The following is a 16,792-nucleotide window of genomic DNA, read 5'->3' on the forward strand; positions in this document are numbered from 1 at the left end:
AAGAAGGGTTTGGAAATAGTTGAAGAGAAAGAGAACACTTCTAAGTCAAAGGAGTAATGTAATTAATTTAATTTAAGTCAATAACAATTATAAAATAAAATAAAATAATGTGCCAGCTGTTTTCCTTTAAAAAAAGGGGGCTTGGAGCCTTTTTTTCACTTAAAAAACGTCTTCAACAATTTTTCAAAAAAATAGGTTCAAATGGGATTCAAACCCGCAACCTCAACCTTCTAAAGTTGCCCTCCTACCATGGCACCACAAGCCTATTTTGTTCTGTGGGTGGCACACTTTATATTTATATAAATATTATGTATATATACCTATGTATATATAGAGTTTCCGTCGAAGTTCGGGGGTGGCGTGGCACCCCCACTGCCCTTCATAGGTCCGCCCCTGACCATGAGGCTGCTGGTGTGGTTATCAGTTATTTTATATCAATTAGTTTGCCTCTGTCTCTTTGTTGGGGAATGCTGATCAAGCCCTCTCTTTATAGGTTTAATTTGGTAGATTATAGGTTTGATTGTCCTGATAAGCTCTTTATTGTTGTGAATCTGAACGTGCATTGATAACCTTAAAGAGCTATGATCTACAGTGATGAAAATTAACCTTTAACTTTCTATTATGGTTGCAGCTGCCACAGATAGTTGTGGAGAACGTTCTCGCTTTCAACGAGAGCTTTTGGATAAGACTTGCAGCTAGAGCAGACACCTGCAAATCTGATGATGACAAAGCATGGTTCCATTTCTTATTATTTCAACTGGTGTATGCTTCAGTACTTCTTTCAACTTGTGGAATAAGCTTTATTGACTTTCTTTTTACAGGAAGACTATGAAGAGCTGGCATTGACGGTAATGAGCATCGTAGATCGTCTTGTTCACAAAACAAATGTATATATTCTATTTCCTTTCTGAACTACACATACCAAGTGTATGTATTTTTGGTCCCTACCTGATCACAAGTAACTTCTCTTTAGCATATAGATTAAGGTCTGTACATGTAATTGGACATACCTTGTATTTGCCACATGATCAATAAAAATAACTAATAGCAAAAGCTAAGAAAAGAAATTTCTTGAGTATTTTTGTATGATAAGATTTGAGTATAGGATGAGTAATTTGTGTTCAATCTTCCTTACATCTCACGCAGATAGCATGTCTCTCCTTTTTCTTCTCTTTCTATTCTCAACCCTCATTTACCCTGCCATATAATAGAAAGTTTATTTGGTGCTTATGACCACAATAGTAATACTTTTTATGCTTTATTTTTCATATGAGCAACAGACAGTTTCTGATGGCATTTTCTTTCTCCTGGCAGGAAAAGATAGAGGCATCTACTGATGTGCTCAAAGCAATCTTAAAACCAGTGATTGATGAAGTGGAAGAAATATCTTGGCCTCTTAGGGATCCTGAGGCTCTCAGTCTTATGGAGAAAGTATGTCTTGTCATCCTGTCTTATTTGAGATAGTTTTCAAAGTGAACTCTTTTGTAATGCCATGCCAGAGTCAAGACTTGAAGTGAGCATCATCTTATAAAACTAAGGGGGTTCAAGAAGGAGGTTGAGTAATAGAATTATGCTAGAGTTCTTACTTATCAAAACAAAACTATGCTAGAGTTCTGTTGAGTGTTTATATAGTCTATTGTACGTAGATTTTTTATATTTTTTTATATATGACTTCTTTTTATTTATGGCTATGTGTTGTAAGTGTTTTTGTTTTCTTTAACATTCAGGAAATAAATCAAAGGGAGCAAGAAGGCCAACTTGATGAAGGGTTCCTCGCAGAAGTCAATGCACAACTGCGGCAAGTGAGTCTGTTTGAGTTAATTTTAATGCCCAGTTCTCTTTTTTGGTTTAAGTTTACTCTGGATCTTTGTGTGCAGGCCTTGTCATTTAGTTCCATGCATATTTTGTTGTTTGTTTTCTCTCTCTCTCTCTTCTGGGAGGCAGATTACCATTGACATGGAGAACCTTCTGCTGAAATTGAAGATTATAACTTGGACTTCAGAATTCACTCTCTTTCATGTATGCGAATTGCTAAAGAGAGCAATCTGTCGGGGCAGCTAGAGACACATACCCAATAAGCAAAATGACTTATAGAACTGGACAAAAAGAATGTATTAAGTGGAACATGCGTCTTTTGGTTATAAGAAATTCCAAGGAATTAAAAAGATTCTAACTAGTTATCTGGTGTAATGTTTCCTAACTAGCATACTTGAAAATAGAAATGACCTCCTACCGTACCACGGCCTCCTTCTTTTAATACGTCTTCATTTGTCAGACTCACTTCCTCAAATTTTATTGCCTTCCCAGATGGCCCCCCTAATAATAAGTTCACCCCTTCCCCTTCTTAAAAGAACTTATTCTTCTCCCTGTTCAGTTTAGACATTATTTTGTTGCATCAATCTGTTTCTTGCTGTAAATTATTTTTAAGCATGATTTAGCAAAACAATGTTTTCAAGTCACAAGCAGAACCTATTATATGAAGAATGATCTCTGTAGTGCAGTTTCTTTCACAGCTATGTTTCTTGGAATCTATTATATGAAGAAAAAATTCACAGAGATTGGATAATTATACTGAGTTTTCTACGGTGTAGGCTACAAAAGATGGAGACAAGCCAGGACTTGAAGCTATGTTACAAAAGGTTCTGCAATTGTATGCTTCCAGAGTGCTGTCAAAGCGAAGTTATGCAAAAAAAGGTCTCTTTATTGCTTAACTTCATTTCACTTAATTGTAGTGATGACCTATTTCTATTTATTTTCTAGGCCATACGGGATAAATCCATTGTAACTAGTAAAGTATAGGTCCATGAGTTGGTTTGCCCGGATGTTCAATCTGAAAACAAGAATATATAGTTACTAATCCTGGATTTGCTTTTCGTGCAGGAAATGAAGTGTTAAAAGCTGAACAGTTTCTTGAGACCATTATCAAAGGTATCTCTCGATTGTGAGCTTATTACAAACCGGCATCACGGGATTCATAGTTTTCCAATTGTGAGACCACCTCATATTTGTTTAATCAATTCCTCAACATGCGCCTCTCTCACGTTCCATGGATTGCCTTCTCAGTTTGCCATCAAAGGTGTATTTCAGATACTGATAAAGCCTCATATAGATAACACGGAGCAAAAGAAATCAAAAACTGATATGAGGCATAATAAGCAAACTATATGAGAAGAACGGAAATGGATGATCTGCTCAGCAACCATGGGTGGAGGTTTTTGAGCTTCGTTAATGGAGGTCAGGTGGTGTAATAGGTGTTGAGTTGGTTGGGGGTGAGAGACTAATCCTCAGAGTGCACTGCCCTAACTCTTCAGACGAATGTAACCTATAGTTTCAGATATCACAAGGGTAAAATGCATCTTTTTAGGGGTAACAGATGGACCAATTAGACTCTCTAGAGGCAATGAATTTGTTAGTTGACATTGGAATTGGACAGACATGACTTATCTCCCATTATGGAGTGTGAAAAGCTTTTACTCACTCTCTACGGTCCATTTACCATCAAATATTTTGACTTGAACTTTACGATTGCCTCAAATGTTATTCACCTCTCATGAAATTCACTTATCCCTTTGATACAGCACCGGAGGAAGTATGGAACAAGCTCTTGCTAGATGGCATGACTCTTGGAAAAGGTGATATTTCGCCTGAGGAATTGTATACTGTTATTAAGAAGAGAATGGAACGGACTTTGATACGTACGGTAGGGATTCAATAGTTGAATTTTGCTTTCTGGCACTCATTGAATGGTTGTTGACGTGGTTTACTCTCTCAGGAGGGCGGCTCGTATCAGCAGCGAGTTCTGATTGAGTATCTGAAAGGTATTGAGTCAAGAGCAGGGGAGATTGTCAGAGTACTCCAAGGTTGAGACATTGTAGTAAACTAGTAATTGCACCTGGAGGTGCCATAAGTCCACATTCTTTATATGAAAAAGATATATTATCATTTTTTTACCATGCATTACTGAACAGCAGCCTTTATAAAGCAATCTGAGATCCGCAATGGACACCCTTGAGGTATGAGGTCCCTATCATGTTTAACATCTTCCATTTTTGTCCCATCGTTTGTATCATCCCTTTTCTCCTCTCATGTCTTGCTTTTATCCAATTTCTCTTCTTCTGACGCCTAATCGGTCACTTGTATATTTTACCTGTAAATCCGAAAAAATCGCGAGTTTTTCAGAGTGCAATACCACAATGTAGCCCTGCAGTTTTGGAATTTTGTAATTGGATTTGCATAGCCTGCATTAATCGATTGTAAACTGGTGGAACTGTACTCTGTCCTTTGTTAATGAAATCTATCAATTGGTTTTTCTTTCATAGTTAACGATTGAACTAGTGACCTCACTTGCAGCAAACTGCATGCTTGGAACTCTTTTGATTTAGTTACCAGTAGATCATTCATATGTGAAGCTACTTCTGTATATATTTGTTGACTGCAAATGTATTTTCCTTAGGCGAACAGCTCCACAGTTTTAAGAATTAGCTACTTCATTCCACATTGCTTGGTGTATGCAGTTACTATCCCTGCTGTCTAAAACTCAAATTGCATGTCTTGGTTGTATTTCCTGGTATTTTATTTTACTACCTTTTGTTTTTTTATAACCGTGGTGTCCTAGTCAGCTTGCACGGGTACCTACTACCTTCCGCTTGCACATGTACCAGGAAGAACTTTTATTCTGTCCTGTGAATTTTTATTTTATCATTTGCTACAGATATTTTCTGCCTGACATGATGGTGTAAAAATGCTTACTCATGCTATCGGTGTATCTAAGTTTAATCTAAAGCAAATAACACAGTATGTTGATATCAACTAATTGAATGAAAATTCATGAACATTTCATCTATCCTCTCGTGGAGCATAAGAGGAGGCGGATTTAGAATTTCAAACTTTATTGATTTGTAAATCATGTTTGATACAATATCTTTGAACCCTTATAACAAGATATATGGGAATTTCATAGTTCTGATTTTACATGTGCATTTCCTCAAAGATTTGAAGATATTACCAATTAATAAATATGGATACTACATTATTGTTAATTAATATGTAGAAATTTCCATTACGTGGACTTTAAATTCGAAATCTTATTGTTAAATTTACACGATTAATCAAATCATGATTTTTTACTCTCATCAACAATATTTGTCATCATCGTCCATAACAAGTGAAATTAATTACTTTCCCTATATAAACTATTCTCAAATTGTGATAAATATGTAAAATTACAAGGAGGATATAAAATATATTTACATTATATAAATTTTAAATCCTAATCTTTTCTTCTTTCATCTTTCCTCAAGGGTCAAACTAAGATGGACAATAATAGAGATAGTGGTCTCTTGAACTTCGTTTTTTATTAATAAGAGGAGAGTATTTTTATAAACAAATAATTTCTTAAAAATTATAAATGTTATTTTTAATACAACAAATTATACCGTCAATAAAAATCAATATTAATCTCATTCTAACCGAACGATTGACTATTCAAAGATATTATTTGAAATATGAAAACAAACAATTTGTTACCACACGTTAACTACATTAAAAATATATACAAATTATTTCCACCATTCAAGTTAAATCCTTTTTCATTTCTTCTATCTTTCCTTAATTCCCTTCTCCACATTTCTTGGGTCAAACTTATCTAAATCCTACTAGAAGAAAAAAATTGTTTGGGTTCTATTGTTTCACGTTTCGTGTTTTACGGCACCGTTTTGGATATTCCATCCTAACATTTCGGTTTATTCTATTAGACGATACCGTTCGATATATTATAGTAAACGACACGTAACTCAACCAATAGAAATGCAGCAAACAAACAGGTGGACCAAACCAAAACCGCCACGTCACCTCAACTGCTCTCCTTTATTACTTGTACGCATTTTCTTTCTTCTCATTTTACAAAGAAAAAACTCCTCCTCAAGTAAACTACTTCAATACAAACCCTTATCAATTTTCAAGAAAATCAGAAGCCAATATGTTGAGAATCCTTGGAAAAAATCTCAGAATTTCAAAATCAGCAACAATGGTTGTTAGATCTGAGTCAGAAATTGATGCCCATGATCTGTTTGATGAATTGTCTTCGTGGGAATTTGTTAACCCTTCTGATGATGAACAAGAAGACAGCTACTCCTTCACTGATCAAACTGATGATGATGTTGAATTGATGTTAAAAGAAGATGACCCATGTGAAATTGAGTCTCCATCTTCTGATATCTCGATGAAATCGGAAGCAGAGTCGGGATCTCCGTCGCCAGTTCAAACAATTGATGCATTGGTGGTTTGCCCTGTTGGGTTCAATCATCATGATACTTTTCGTGATGATGATCAGGAGGAGGACGATGAAGAGGAAGAGGAAGAGGAAGAAGAAGATTATGACTATGATTTGGATGATGAGTTGGTGCCAAATTGGTTGAGTGATAAACTTGGGAGACAAAGGATTAGGAAATTGGGGAAAAGGGCTTGTTCCAAGATGAACAAATCCAGAAAGGCGCCTTATGTTTTTAATAGGCCTGGATGTGTTCATGGTAAACATGGATTTGGTATGCGGTAGTTATGTCTAAAGTAAATAATTTGCATGTTCAATATGGATGAACAAAAAATGGGAAGTTAAGTTTTAGGTTAATTGATTAACTGGAAGCATTGTTGATTTTATCTGAATATAATCTTGATGTAATTAGGGCTGGTGGAAATTAAGTTGCTATCTAATTTGCAACTCTTTAGCTTGCTTTTTAGGCCTAGGTTATCTACTTGAATTTGGATGTAAATATCTGAATTTATCTAATGCAATTTGAATTTCAAGATCCAATCTTTCTCATTGATCATCTGTGGTTTACCTTGTTGTTGTTGTTGTTACGATTCTTGCATATATGCGCCACACAACTTTGCTATGTTTCTGCCCACTACCTTCTTATTTATTCATTATTGTTTTGAATTGCTTGAGCCTAGGTCTTCAGAAACAGTCTCTTTATTGTCATGTTTGTGCCCACTACCTTCTTTTTTGTTCATTATTGCTTTGATTTGCTTGAGCCGAGGTCTTCAGAAACAGTCTCTTTATCTCGGAGAGGTAGTGGTAAGGAGTGAAAAAGACTGCATACACTCTACCCTCTCCATAGCCTACTTTGTAGAATATCAATGGGTATGTTGTTGTTGTCTTTTCTCATTGCTTTTATTTGTTTAATGTCATCTTTCACTGTAAGAAAGAAAGCTAAAAAGATCAGTTCTTGGGGCTCTTTTCTTTAAGGTGGCAATGTGCTTCTCTGTTTTTCAGATATGCCAAGTTGCTTCATTTATATTGATTTCTGCATTTATGTTTGTCAACTTGTCTCAACTATAAGGAACTCTCTCTTTTGTTCTTCATAATTTGCACAACTCTTTTTGACGACAACAACAACATAACCAATGTAATCCCATGAGCGGGTTCTCAGAGGGTGGTGTGAAATTGTTTTCATACCTTCGACTCAAGTAAGGCATGTAAAAAACAACTCAGAGGGCTATGAGAAACTCTTTTCTTGTAAAGACTAGTATGACTTGCTATGTTTGTTGTAGAAGTGTTGAAACTTAATAATTTGTGTGGGGTTGGTTCCACATGTAAACTGATACTAGCTGGACTTGCTTGTCACTTTTATCTTGCTTCAGAGGGGGGTATGAATTTGATTGCTGCATTCTCACGATCTTGGAAGACAAAGTTAACTCTCCCATGTTTCAATTGTAGTACAAAAGGGAAAATTTATTCATTGCCTAGGAATTACGAGTAGGAATAAAGCTAAGAACTTTCGATGGCAAATACGTGTTTACACCAATTTAACCTTGAAAAAAGGATACACGGTCACATAGAGTCCGGGAAAGAATGGGGTAAGCATCAATGATTGATTCCAATGGCTTGAATCTATGATCCATAGGTCACTCGGGACTCATTAATAACCTTACCTTTTTTAGAGTCAAACGATATTAGCATTCATGGTTTCAAAGGCTTCTCTTTCTCAATTTAATGTTAGCACTTACTACCTCCGTTCACTTTTAATTGTCATGGTTTTCTTTTTTAGAGTCAAATGAAAAGAACTTTGACTAACATTTTACGATGTATTTTTTCATCATATTGATATGCAAAAAATTGCAATTTATAGTACTTTTTGTATAGTTTTTGAATATCTTTTTTTTTTGTTTAAAATATCGAATCAATGCAATCTAATTTAACTTTGAAAATTAGTCAAATTGACTTTCGAAAGCATAACATGATAATTAAAAGTGGACAGAGGGTATAAATTAAAGTGATCATCACATCACTTTAACCATCACCAATTAAAAAGTATGTTATATTTGCCGCAGAAAACTGTGGTAATATAAAATATTAAGGAACGCCCGAATGATAATATTTTGTTAAAAGTTGTCACTATCTGAAAAGCTTAAGTAATCATGAGTGATAATGTTGACATGATGTGAAGTTGAGGAATAAATTGGCACCTAATTTAGCACAAAAATGCAGACAAATACCACTACCTTTTTGTGAGTCTGCACCATAAGGAATAAAGAATTTTGGTTAAGGTTGAGTAAGCTCTAGAATTGCTATTGGACAATGATTTATAAAAGCCATTTGGCATGTTTCATGAGGCTATTGATTGACTTTTCATGAGCAAAGATGGTTGACCTTGGTAAAAGTTACAAGTAGAAGAACTTGTTAGTTACCCTAAAATTTCCTAGCAATTCTAAATCTGTTTGGTTATTATAAATTGATTGAACAGAACATGTTACCACGATCGAATTAAGGATGTGTTTGGTAGGATTGAAATCATTTCAGAATACTTGTTGTTATTTATACAATAAATGACCAACCATTATATACTAACTTCTTAATTGTTGAGTGCAGGTCATTGTTGCAGAAGTTGGGGGCTCCAACACACCTTCAGGGAGCAGAATAGTCTTGTTGACAGGCTGGCGCAAGAAGGATCGAAACAAGAAGTTTTTGGCACTCCCTCTATCCTCATAGCTTCTTCAACGTATGCTCATGAGGAATCTGAAGCAGATAACCTAGGAACTACATATGCTAGGCAGGTCCCTTCTGTTAATTAGCCCATAACTCTACTATTGTGTATCCGCTGACAAGAGGATCCTTAAAACCCAAAAAAAAAAAAAAAAAAGTACTAGCCTTGAGGCATGAAGATATGTTATAGCTCAACTTCAGATAAGTCAATGATCTGAATGTGTGTATCATATCCAATTGGCAGCGGAGCAAGGAATTTTGCAAGGGGATTTAAAAATATGTAAAAATGTTATATTTGGAATATGAACCCGTACTTCTCCTATGGCAAGGCCTCAAGGGTATTCAATCATTTAGGGGTCGATTAGTATGAAGGTTAAGGGATAATAATTTTGGAATAAAATGTAGGATTATTTTATGTTGTGTTTGGTTAGGGGTATAAGTTAGTCCCAAGATTATTTATTTCATCATTTATACAATAATGATGAAATAAGTTATCACACATATATGATGGGATAAATAATTTCATGAGATATCCTAATCCATATGATAACTTTATCTATCTCATATCCCATACCAAACGACCCCTTAGGCCTTAGAAATATATCATAGATTTTATTTTTACCTTATTTATGCCGTATAACTTTTCGGACGAAGGGAATTCAATTGATCCAACGATCCATCTACTGTAGGCTCAAAGGAACAGGTTGTCATTGAGAAACTGAGAAAAATATGAATGAAATGCAAAATTGACCACTCTGTATGTTAATATCCACTAAACAATTAATTGATTATGTTTCAACATCAAATTAGTTGGGATAAGTTATATATGATTCTACTGAAGTCTTCTTCTAATATGGTCCTTAAATTAGTGGTTGACATGTTGTATTGTCATTCATCATTAGACTTGTGGATGTAGCAGTTTTGAGCGATGGGCCTGTTTATCAGCCCAATTGATTGGGCTTACTGACAAGTAAAGTGGGCTGAATTCATTTGTAAATGTTGGATTGCTCAAATAATATAGATTCAGAAAGAAAAACAATATATTTTACACAAATCTTATAGTGTTAATAACTAATTACATCCTATCTCTATTCAATTTCAAATTGCAAAGATTCCTGAAGATTGAAGGATTTCGGATACGTTCCAATACATCGCATTTCGGTTTCGGATTCATCACTCAACGTCTCTATACATTGCGTCCCAATTTGAGATACATCACCCAACGTTCAATACATCGCGTCCCGATATATTAACTTTGTTGATACAAGACACACATGTCTCGATACATCGCTCAACGTCCCGATACATCACATCCCTACCAATATGTTGCGTAAGAGTTATGTATCTGATAATAGGAAAGAGTAGAAATTTTTATAATTTTTTCAAATGGTATGAAATTTCAAAGTATGATAAAATAAGTTGTTTATTTATGTATTTTTTCCAAAAAAGTAACTAAGATACAAAGGCATGTTTTCTTAATATAAAATATAAGTATTTTTATTATAAAATATTAACCTAGATAAGTGAAAATTAATGTGCAAAATGGAATGAAAGAATTGGAAGAGTTTTTAAAAGTCACATCTTCTTTTGAGGGGGAGAAGAGAACAAATAATGAGGTCAATCACAAAAAGGTATCCTCGGAGACAGATAACACGTACTAATTTGGTGATACCATTTATTTATTGTAACTACTAGATAAGCGATGCCCGTGCTAAGCACGAGCCCAATATGTTGGATTTTGATGTAATACTATCACACATATGTACATCATTATACATGTATTATTGGATTCTTTTATCTACAATATGTATTCATCATTTTGAATGAGTAAAAGTTGTAGGCATCAGCTTAGCAAATAACTTTTTTATCATTTTCAAACACCACCGTGTGGAGAAGTTTAGGATGAATACTTGCAAAAGACAAAGTAATATCAATAATTAAAACATGGAAATGGATGTCAAACTATTCAAGAAGTATTGAAACTCCCATGCACATTATTATTTTTTCCAACAATGAAGAAGAAAAACTAACAATATTTTACCAATTGCAATATATACACTAAAAAAAGTACAATGTGCAAAACTAATAAGAATTCCAAATGTTTATTCAAATTACCAACCAAAAAAGATTATCCAATTATAAAAAGTGAGGTATATAACCCCCACCCCCCCCCAAAAAGAAAAAAAAAAGAGGACATCAACATCCTTCTTTCTTTTTAGCCTTGAATTGGCAACAAAAAAAAAAAGAGAAGAGCAAGACATTGTATATATACTATAGCTTCTAATATATAATAAAATAATATAATATTTTTTTCTTACTGAATAAGATCCTAAATAAATACAAATTCATTTCATCAATAGAGTTACATTTTCTCTACAGTCAAATACATCACAAATCCCCTTCCTCAATCGATAAGAATTGTGAAATGACTTGTATGCTTATGAACAATGTGATCAATCATTCATGATCCTTTTGAAAGTTGTCCTTCGATTTTACTTCCTTTTCCAACTCTTCCATCACCCCTACTTCTTCCAGTTCCTGCATCAATCACCATTAATCCATAGTTCTTGCATCAATCGTCATTAATCCATTCTTAGATTTTCCTCTTATGTTGTAATAGTATTACTTTTGTTTACTGTCGAAACAGTGTTGTGTGTAATTTTACAATTCTTATTAACTTAGGTCCTAAGAACAAGCCAATGGGATACCACTGAACTTCTCTGAATGATGAAGCTGCAAATTCAGATATCAAACAAATGCATTAGAATATCTTGCCAACCGCTAATATTAATCGTACTACTTAACCGTCACACTAAGTGTGATTAAAATTAGCGAATGAGTTGCAGTCACCTTCCTAAGATAAATGTACATTGGCCACAGGTCCAACTGAGAATCTTTTGTAAACCAAACCATCGTAAACGACATGTACGTTGTTCCAAATACTGTGATCCCTAGCCTCTGCATAATAGAAGACCATTTCACCACGAAGGTTGTTCAGCTCGAGAAGTCTTTCTCTTGGTTTGTGGTGCGATTGCAACAATTTAACTTAACAAGAATCTTAACATAATCACCACAAATGAAATAAGGCATTTAATTTAAGCTCCAAATTGTCGAATTATAAATGGTACACTGCTAAAAAAAATACAATGTGCAAAACCAATAAGAACTCCAAATGTTATTCAAATTATCATCCAAATGTAGAGAGTGATGTATATAAGCCTTGCATCTGATAAAATTCCCACCGTTGAAAACTCAAAAAATTCTCAAAATTTTCACTATACGGTTCTCACCATTCTCTATAATCCACAAATTATCAAGGACCATAATAACCTTAGGGGTCCTTTATTTCATTTGATAAGGTGGCATAGTTAATTTGTGAAACACACTCTACAACCACATTTATGGAACTACAAATACATTTGTTTGACCGTTCTAATTTGCTTAAACATTAAGTCTTTTAGATAATATTAGTTAGAATTGCAAAGGTATCTATCTATAATCAGAGAGACTCATATACTTGCTAAGGGGAAGAAGTACATGCCTTCATGTTTTTAGCTTTGTTAAGTTGATTTGAAAGGTCCTATATTCATTATGTTCTAGTGACAGGCTGCAAACAAGGTAATACTTCTAACAAATAAGGGATACAATGAAAATAGAAATAGCTTATGGGGAGAAGGTGATAATACCTTAAATGGACCAAAGATTAGTATTTGCAAGTCATTCATTTAAAACCTCAAAATCTCCCTTTTGAAAACAGCTTCGAGTATCCACATTGTTGCTGATAATATGAAGTTGTTGAGATGAAGATACTACAGACCATGAGTATTAATCTGAGTGAGAACAAAAAATCGTGACTTCATAATCCAGAGAAAACAAACCAAGAGAGAGACCAAAAGAGAGGCGGGAGAAAGCTCAGAAAAGTTGGGCAAACATGACAGATATTTGGTGGAGGGATAGCACCCCGATGAAAATAATGCTCAAACAACAAACTCAACTTCCTTCCCCCTGACCAAAACAAGAACACTATTAAATAAATTAAAGGAAAGTGATAGCTTTTAGTGAGAAAGAACCTTTTTTTCAACTCATAATTCTCAATCAGCAGTGAGACAATGCAGATACTTCTAGCGAGTAGTAACACTCTTAAAACGTTTTTTTGTTCATGCAAAATCTCTATGGTGCAGGAATCTACACGTTCTACTTTTAGTGAACTCGTTGAACAAAATAAAATCATCGTACAACGCAAAACTCTCATCAACAACTCACGATTCTAGCTCAAAAGTCTGAACCAAATTTTATCTTGCTAAAACCAACCATCCCTGATTTACGTAGAAAGGAATAAAGCAATATCATATATGTTCTTCATTTCAAATTGTTTGCCTAATTTTGACTTGGTACGAAGTTTAAGACAGGAAGAAATATGTAGAATGTATCAAAAATGTCCTTTAATATCGTGGTGTTAAACATGTTATGTGGAAATTGAAAATTAAAGAGTTGCAAAAAAAACGTAAGAGGCATCTTTTTTTAAACAAAGGAAGTAGGTATCAAAATCCATATTCTTAATCCAAACACAGAACTAACATCTTGTGAGAAAGCTCAACAATTGATTATAATAAAAGTCAAAACAAAAAATCCACAGAGAAATTTGTAAATTTCCACTTCCAATTGTAAATTCCCACTCCCAGTTGATATAATCTAAAGGAGAAATACGAATAATTTCTAAGTAAAACATAAGAAGAGAAAAGAGAATAGGATTAGTCTCATTCAGTCACCAAAGCCTTGTACACCCTAATAAATTGACGAAGCTCAAAATAGTAATATGATTTGATCTGGGATGAAAATTTAAAGAGGATTAAATAAACCTAATGCTAAACTTCCTTATTATTGGAATTCTGAAAAGATTCATATGGTTGCTTGACCTTAGCCTTGCCTCTGGGTTTGAGAGAGAAATTAAAGAGAGAAAAAGGAAAGGGAGGAATGATGAGAAGCTCCCAAGAAGAAATAACTGATCCAAAAGATAAAAATACCCCTACATTTGTTTTAAATAACTAAAAAGTACAAATCTGTCTAACTTTTATTGCACAATGTACAATAAGATTATGTTGTGGTTCGTCCTGGCTCATCATGCTTCTATATAATAGAAATTCAATTGGACTTGCATACATTTGATGATTTGAAAAAAATAACTAAAAAAAGAAATAATTTTGAAACAGTGACCTTCTTGTGAGCACATCCCTAGTACTGTAGTGGTCATGTTAGCAAGAGAGTGACTTTGCGAGTGTGTATTTTAAAAATAGTCGTATAATATATTATAATTCATGTATAATATATGTATGTTTATGTATACTTATGTATAATTTATATATATTAGCTAAAAAAGATGTGAATCTATCTGATTATTTGCGTAAAGATTTATAATTTTTGTTAACTTGAACTTGAACCTTTTTTTTTAACCATTTGAATTTTGATAATCGTAATTCACTGAGCTTTATTAATTCGAATAATATTACATTGGACTAAGCACTAAGAGGGTGAAAATCGCTCTTTACTAAAAAGTTCTTTTTTACCCAAGCTCATGAAATTCAAGACACATTTCCTCAAATAAATTCAAAATAAAAAAATGTAGCATATAAAGAAATGAAAGGATTCAATTTCTATTATACGGGATCGTTTGGTAGCGGGAAAAAATTATATTGATATTAGTAATGTAAGGATTAGTTATGAGAGAATTTATTTATTATTATGCATGGATTAGTTATTCATGTATTAGTCAATCCACCTTATATCCTACATAGAATAATAAATAGATTTCCTCACAACTTAAACATGTATTAGTTATGCGGGTTATTTAAAATTGTAAACCAAACATCATATTAATTTTATATATGAATAATTTACCTCCCAAATAACAAGCAAACGTGATATTATTTATGTAAAATTTAATACATATATAGTTCACCTTCAAACCAACCTAAATACATAAAAATAATCGAACTTGAATTTTGAGTTTAAAATATTGTAACGACCCTTTTGGTCGTTTTGAGTTCTAGAACTTTTTATTTCATAAAATACTTTTCGATAGATTCTAAATGGGTATTTTGGACTATTCGTAACTACGTTTATGAATTTAGTGTGGGTAGTTTTAATAAGTAATTTAGTTGGTGGTTAAAGGAGAAAACATTAAAATTAATAGTGGGTCACTTTCACTCTTTTATAATTGGTATTGTTTAATAATTAGGAGTAAATGTTATGTAAAATAGAAATAAGGGTTTAGCCGAGTTTAATACTTACCTGCGGCGTCGAAGAGAACCAACGAATCAGGTGATATTCTAAGATGTCAAATTCTCGTATTGATTTATGTCACAGTTTGATTACTAGTATTACTATGTCATTGAATAGTGTCAAAAAGAAAGAAAAAGAAATCAAGAGTTGCTGTAGTTGAAAAATTGTTACTCTTAAGTTGTAGTAATTCTAGTTGTGCGGTAGGTGAAACAATAATTTCCAATGGTCATCATTGGATAACGATGAAATTGTTGGCACTTGTAATCACTATAAATTATATATATTACTACTATATATTACTATATATTAGAAGAGTCTAGGATTTACTATCATTGTTCCAATTAAATCATAACAAATGTCCAATACTTACTATATAAAATATACAAGTGGGCCCCACCTCCTTCCACTTAAATAATATTTTTCAACCTTATCATGGTAAAAGTTGAATTTATTATCCTTTTCATTTAATTTTATATGATATTATTTTTTCTATAAAATCATTATATATGTTTTAATAATTTAAATTTCAAAAACATTATAATTTAACTTTAAAGATTTTATTTTATCAAAATCTTGTACATTGAAATATATAGTTATGAATTTAAAATATTTTTAAAATCATATAAAAATTTCAATAACTTCTCAAATTCCATAATATAACACTTAAATACTACATATTATATATTAATTACTACACTATAAATGACTTAAATACTCCATATTATCTATTACAATAATTAACAATTATTTGACACTTTAAATTCTATCAATGCCATATAAATTAGGATAAAAAACCTAACATATAATATTTAAATATATTTACAAATAATATAAGTAATACTATACATTATAATAATTAACAGCTTAATTATTTAAATATTTTTTTAATAATATATGTTATTTGCCATGTCCCAATTTATGTGGCATTAATTGATAGATTTGTTGGAGTCGAGAGATTTATTTTGTTAATTATTGTAATTTATAGTTTCTTTTTCGTCAATTTCAAACAATATATGTTTATCATATAATCCATTTTATGTGGTACCAATACAATTTAGAGACTCAATTAAATTTTGTATATAAGTTTTAAATAATTAAGCTGTTAATTATTATAATGTATAGTATTACTTATATTATTTGTAAATATATTTACTCGACTCCAACAAATCTATCAATTAATGCCACATAAATTGGGACATGGCAAATAACCTATAGTATTAAATAATTAGGTTCAAAATGTACTATAAAATACAATAATTAACAACTTAATATATTAAAGAGACATATAAAAAAGGGTTAATATTTGAAATTCTGCATCTGCCACATAAATTAGAACAAATAGAGTAATAAATATTACTTTCAAAATTATGTTAAAAAAAAGTACTACAAATCACAATAGCTAACAATTTAAAATATTTTTAAAATCATATAAAAATTTCAATAACTTCTCAAATTCCATAATATAACACTTAAATACTACATATTATATATTAATTACTATACTATAAATCACTACTAATATCCAATATATTT

General features: G+C 32.5%; 2 protein-coding genes and 2 long non-coding RNA genes across 4 annotated transcripts in view; 3 read left to right on the forward strand and 1 right to left on the reverse strand.

Annotated features, from left to right (window-relative positions):
• Nucleotides 1-4,458, forward strand: part of LOC102583684 (uncharacterized) — a 7,692-nt gene extending 3,234 nt beyond the window's left edge. The window contains exons 4-11 of the mRNA XM_006361952.2: nt 632-730; nt 822-887; nt 1,315-1,431; nt 1,728-1,802; nt 2,592-2,694; nt 2,881-2,928; nt 3,579-3,700; nt 3,773-4,458. Of these exons, the coding sequence (XP_006362014.1) occupies nt 632-730; nt 822-887; nt 1,315-1,431; nt 1,728-1,802; nt 2,592-2,694; nt 2,881-2,928; nt 3,579-3,700; nt 3,773-3,865 (723 nt within the window). The 3' untranslated portion in view covers nt 3,866-4,458. The remainder of the gene's footprint in view (nt 1-631; nt 731-821; nt 888-1,314; nt 1,432-1,727; nt 1,803-2,591; nt 2,695-2,880; nt 2,929-3,578; nt 3,701-3,772) is intronic.
• Nucleotides 4,459-5,879: 1,421 nt separating this feature from the next.
• LOC102584032 (serine/threonine-protein kinase pakF-like) lies at nt 5,880-6,821 on the forward strand. Its single transcript, XM_006361953.2, has one exon. The coding sequence runs from the start codon at nt 5,978-5,980 to the stop codon at nt 6,551-6,553; it is 576 nt and encodes a 191-aa protein (XP_006362015.1). The 5' UTR covers nt 5,880-5,977; the 3' UTR covers nt 6,554-6,821.
• A 1,543-nt stretch (nt 6,822-8,364) lies between these two features.
• LOC107057804 (uncharacterized) lies at nt 8,365-9,137 on the forward strand. The gene is made up of 2 exons (XR_001471575.1): nt 8,365-8,776; nt 8,867-9,137. It is a non-coding gene; the product is annotated as an uncharacterized lncRNA (long non-coding RNA).
• A 2,167-nt stretch (nt 9,138-11,304) lies between these two features.
• Nucleotides 11,305-12,865, reverse strand: LOC102584349 (uncharacterized). The gene is made up of 2 exons (XR_368474.2): nt 12,667-12,865; nt 11,305-11,518 (listed from the first exon to the last, which is right to left on the reverse strand). It is a non-coding gene; the product is annotated as an uncharacterized lncRNA (long non-coding RNA).
• Between the last annotated feature and the right edge of the window lie 3,927 nt (nt 12,866-16,792).

The sequence above is a fragment of the Solanum tuberosum genome, unplaced genomic scaffold (assembly GCF_000226075.1).
Source record: "Solanum tuberosum cultivar DM 1-3 516 R44 unplaced genomic scaffold, SolTub_3.0 scf00377, whole genome shotgun sequence".
NCBI lineage: Eukaryota > Viridiplantae > Streptophyta > Magnoliopsida > Solanales > Solanaceae > Solanum > Solanum tuberosum.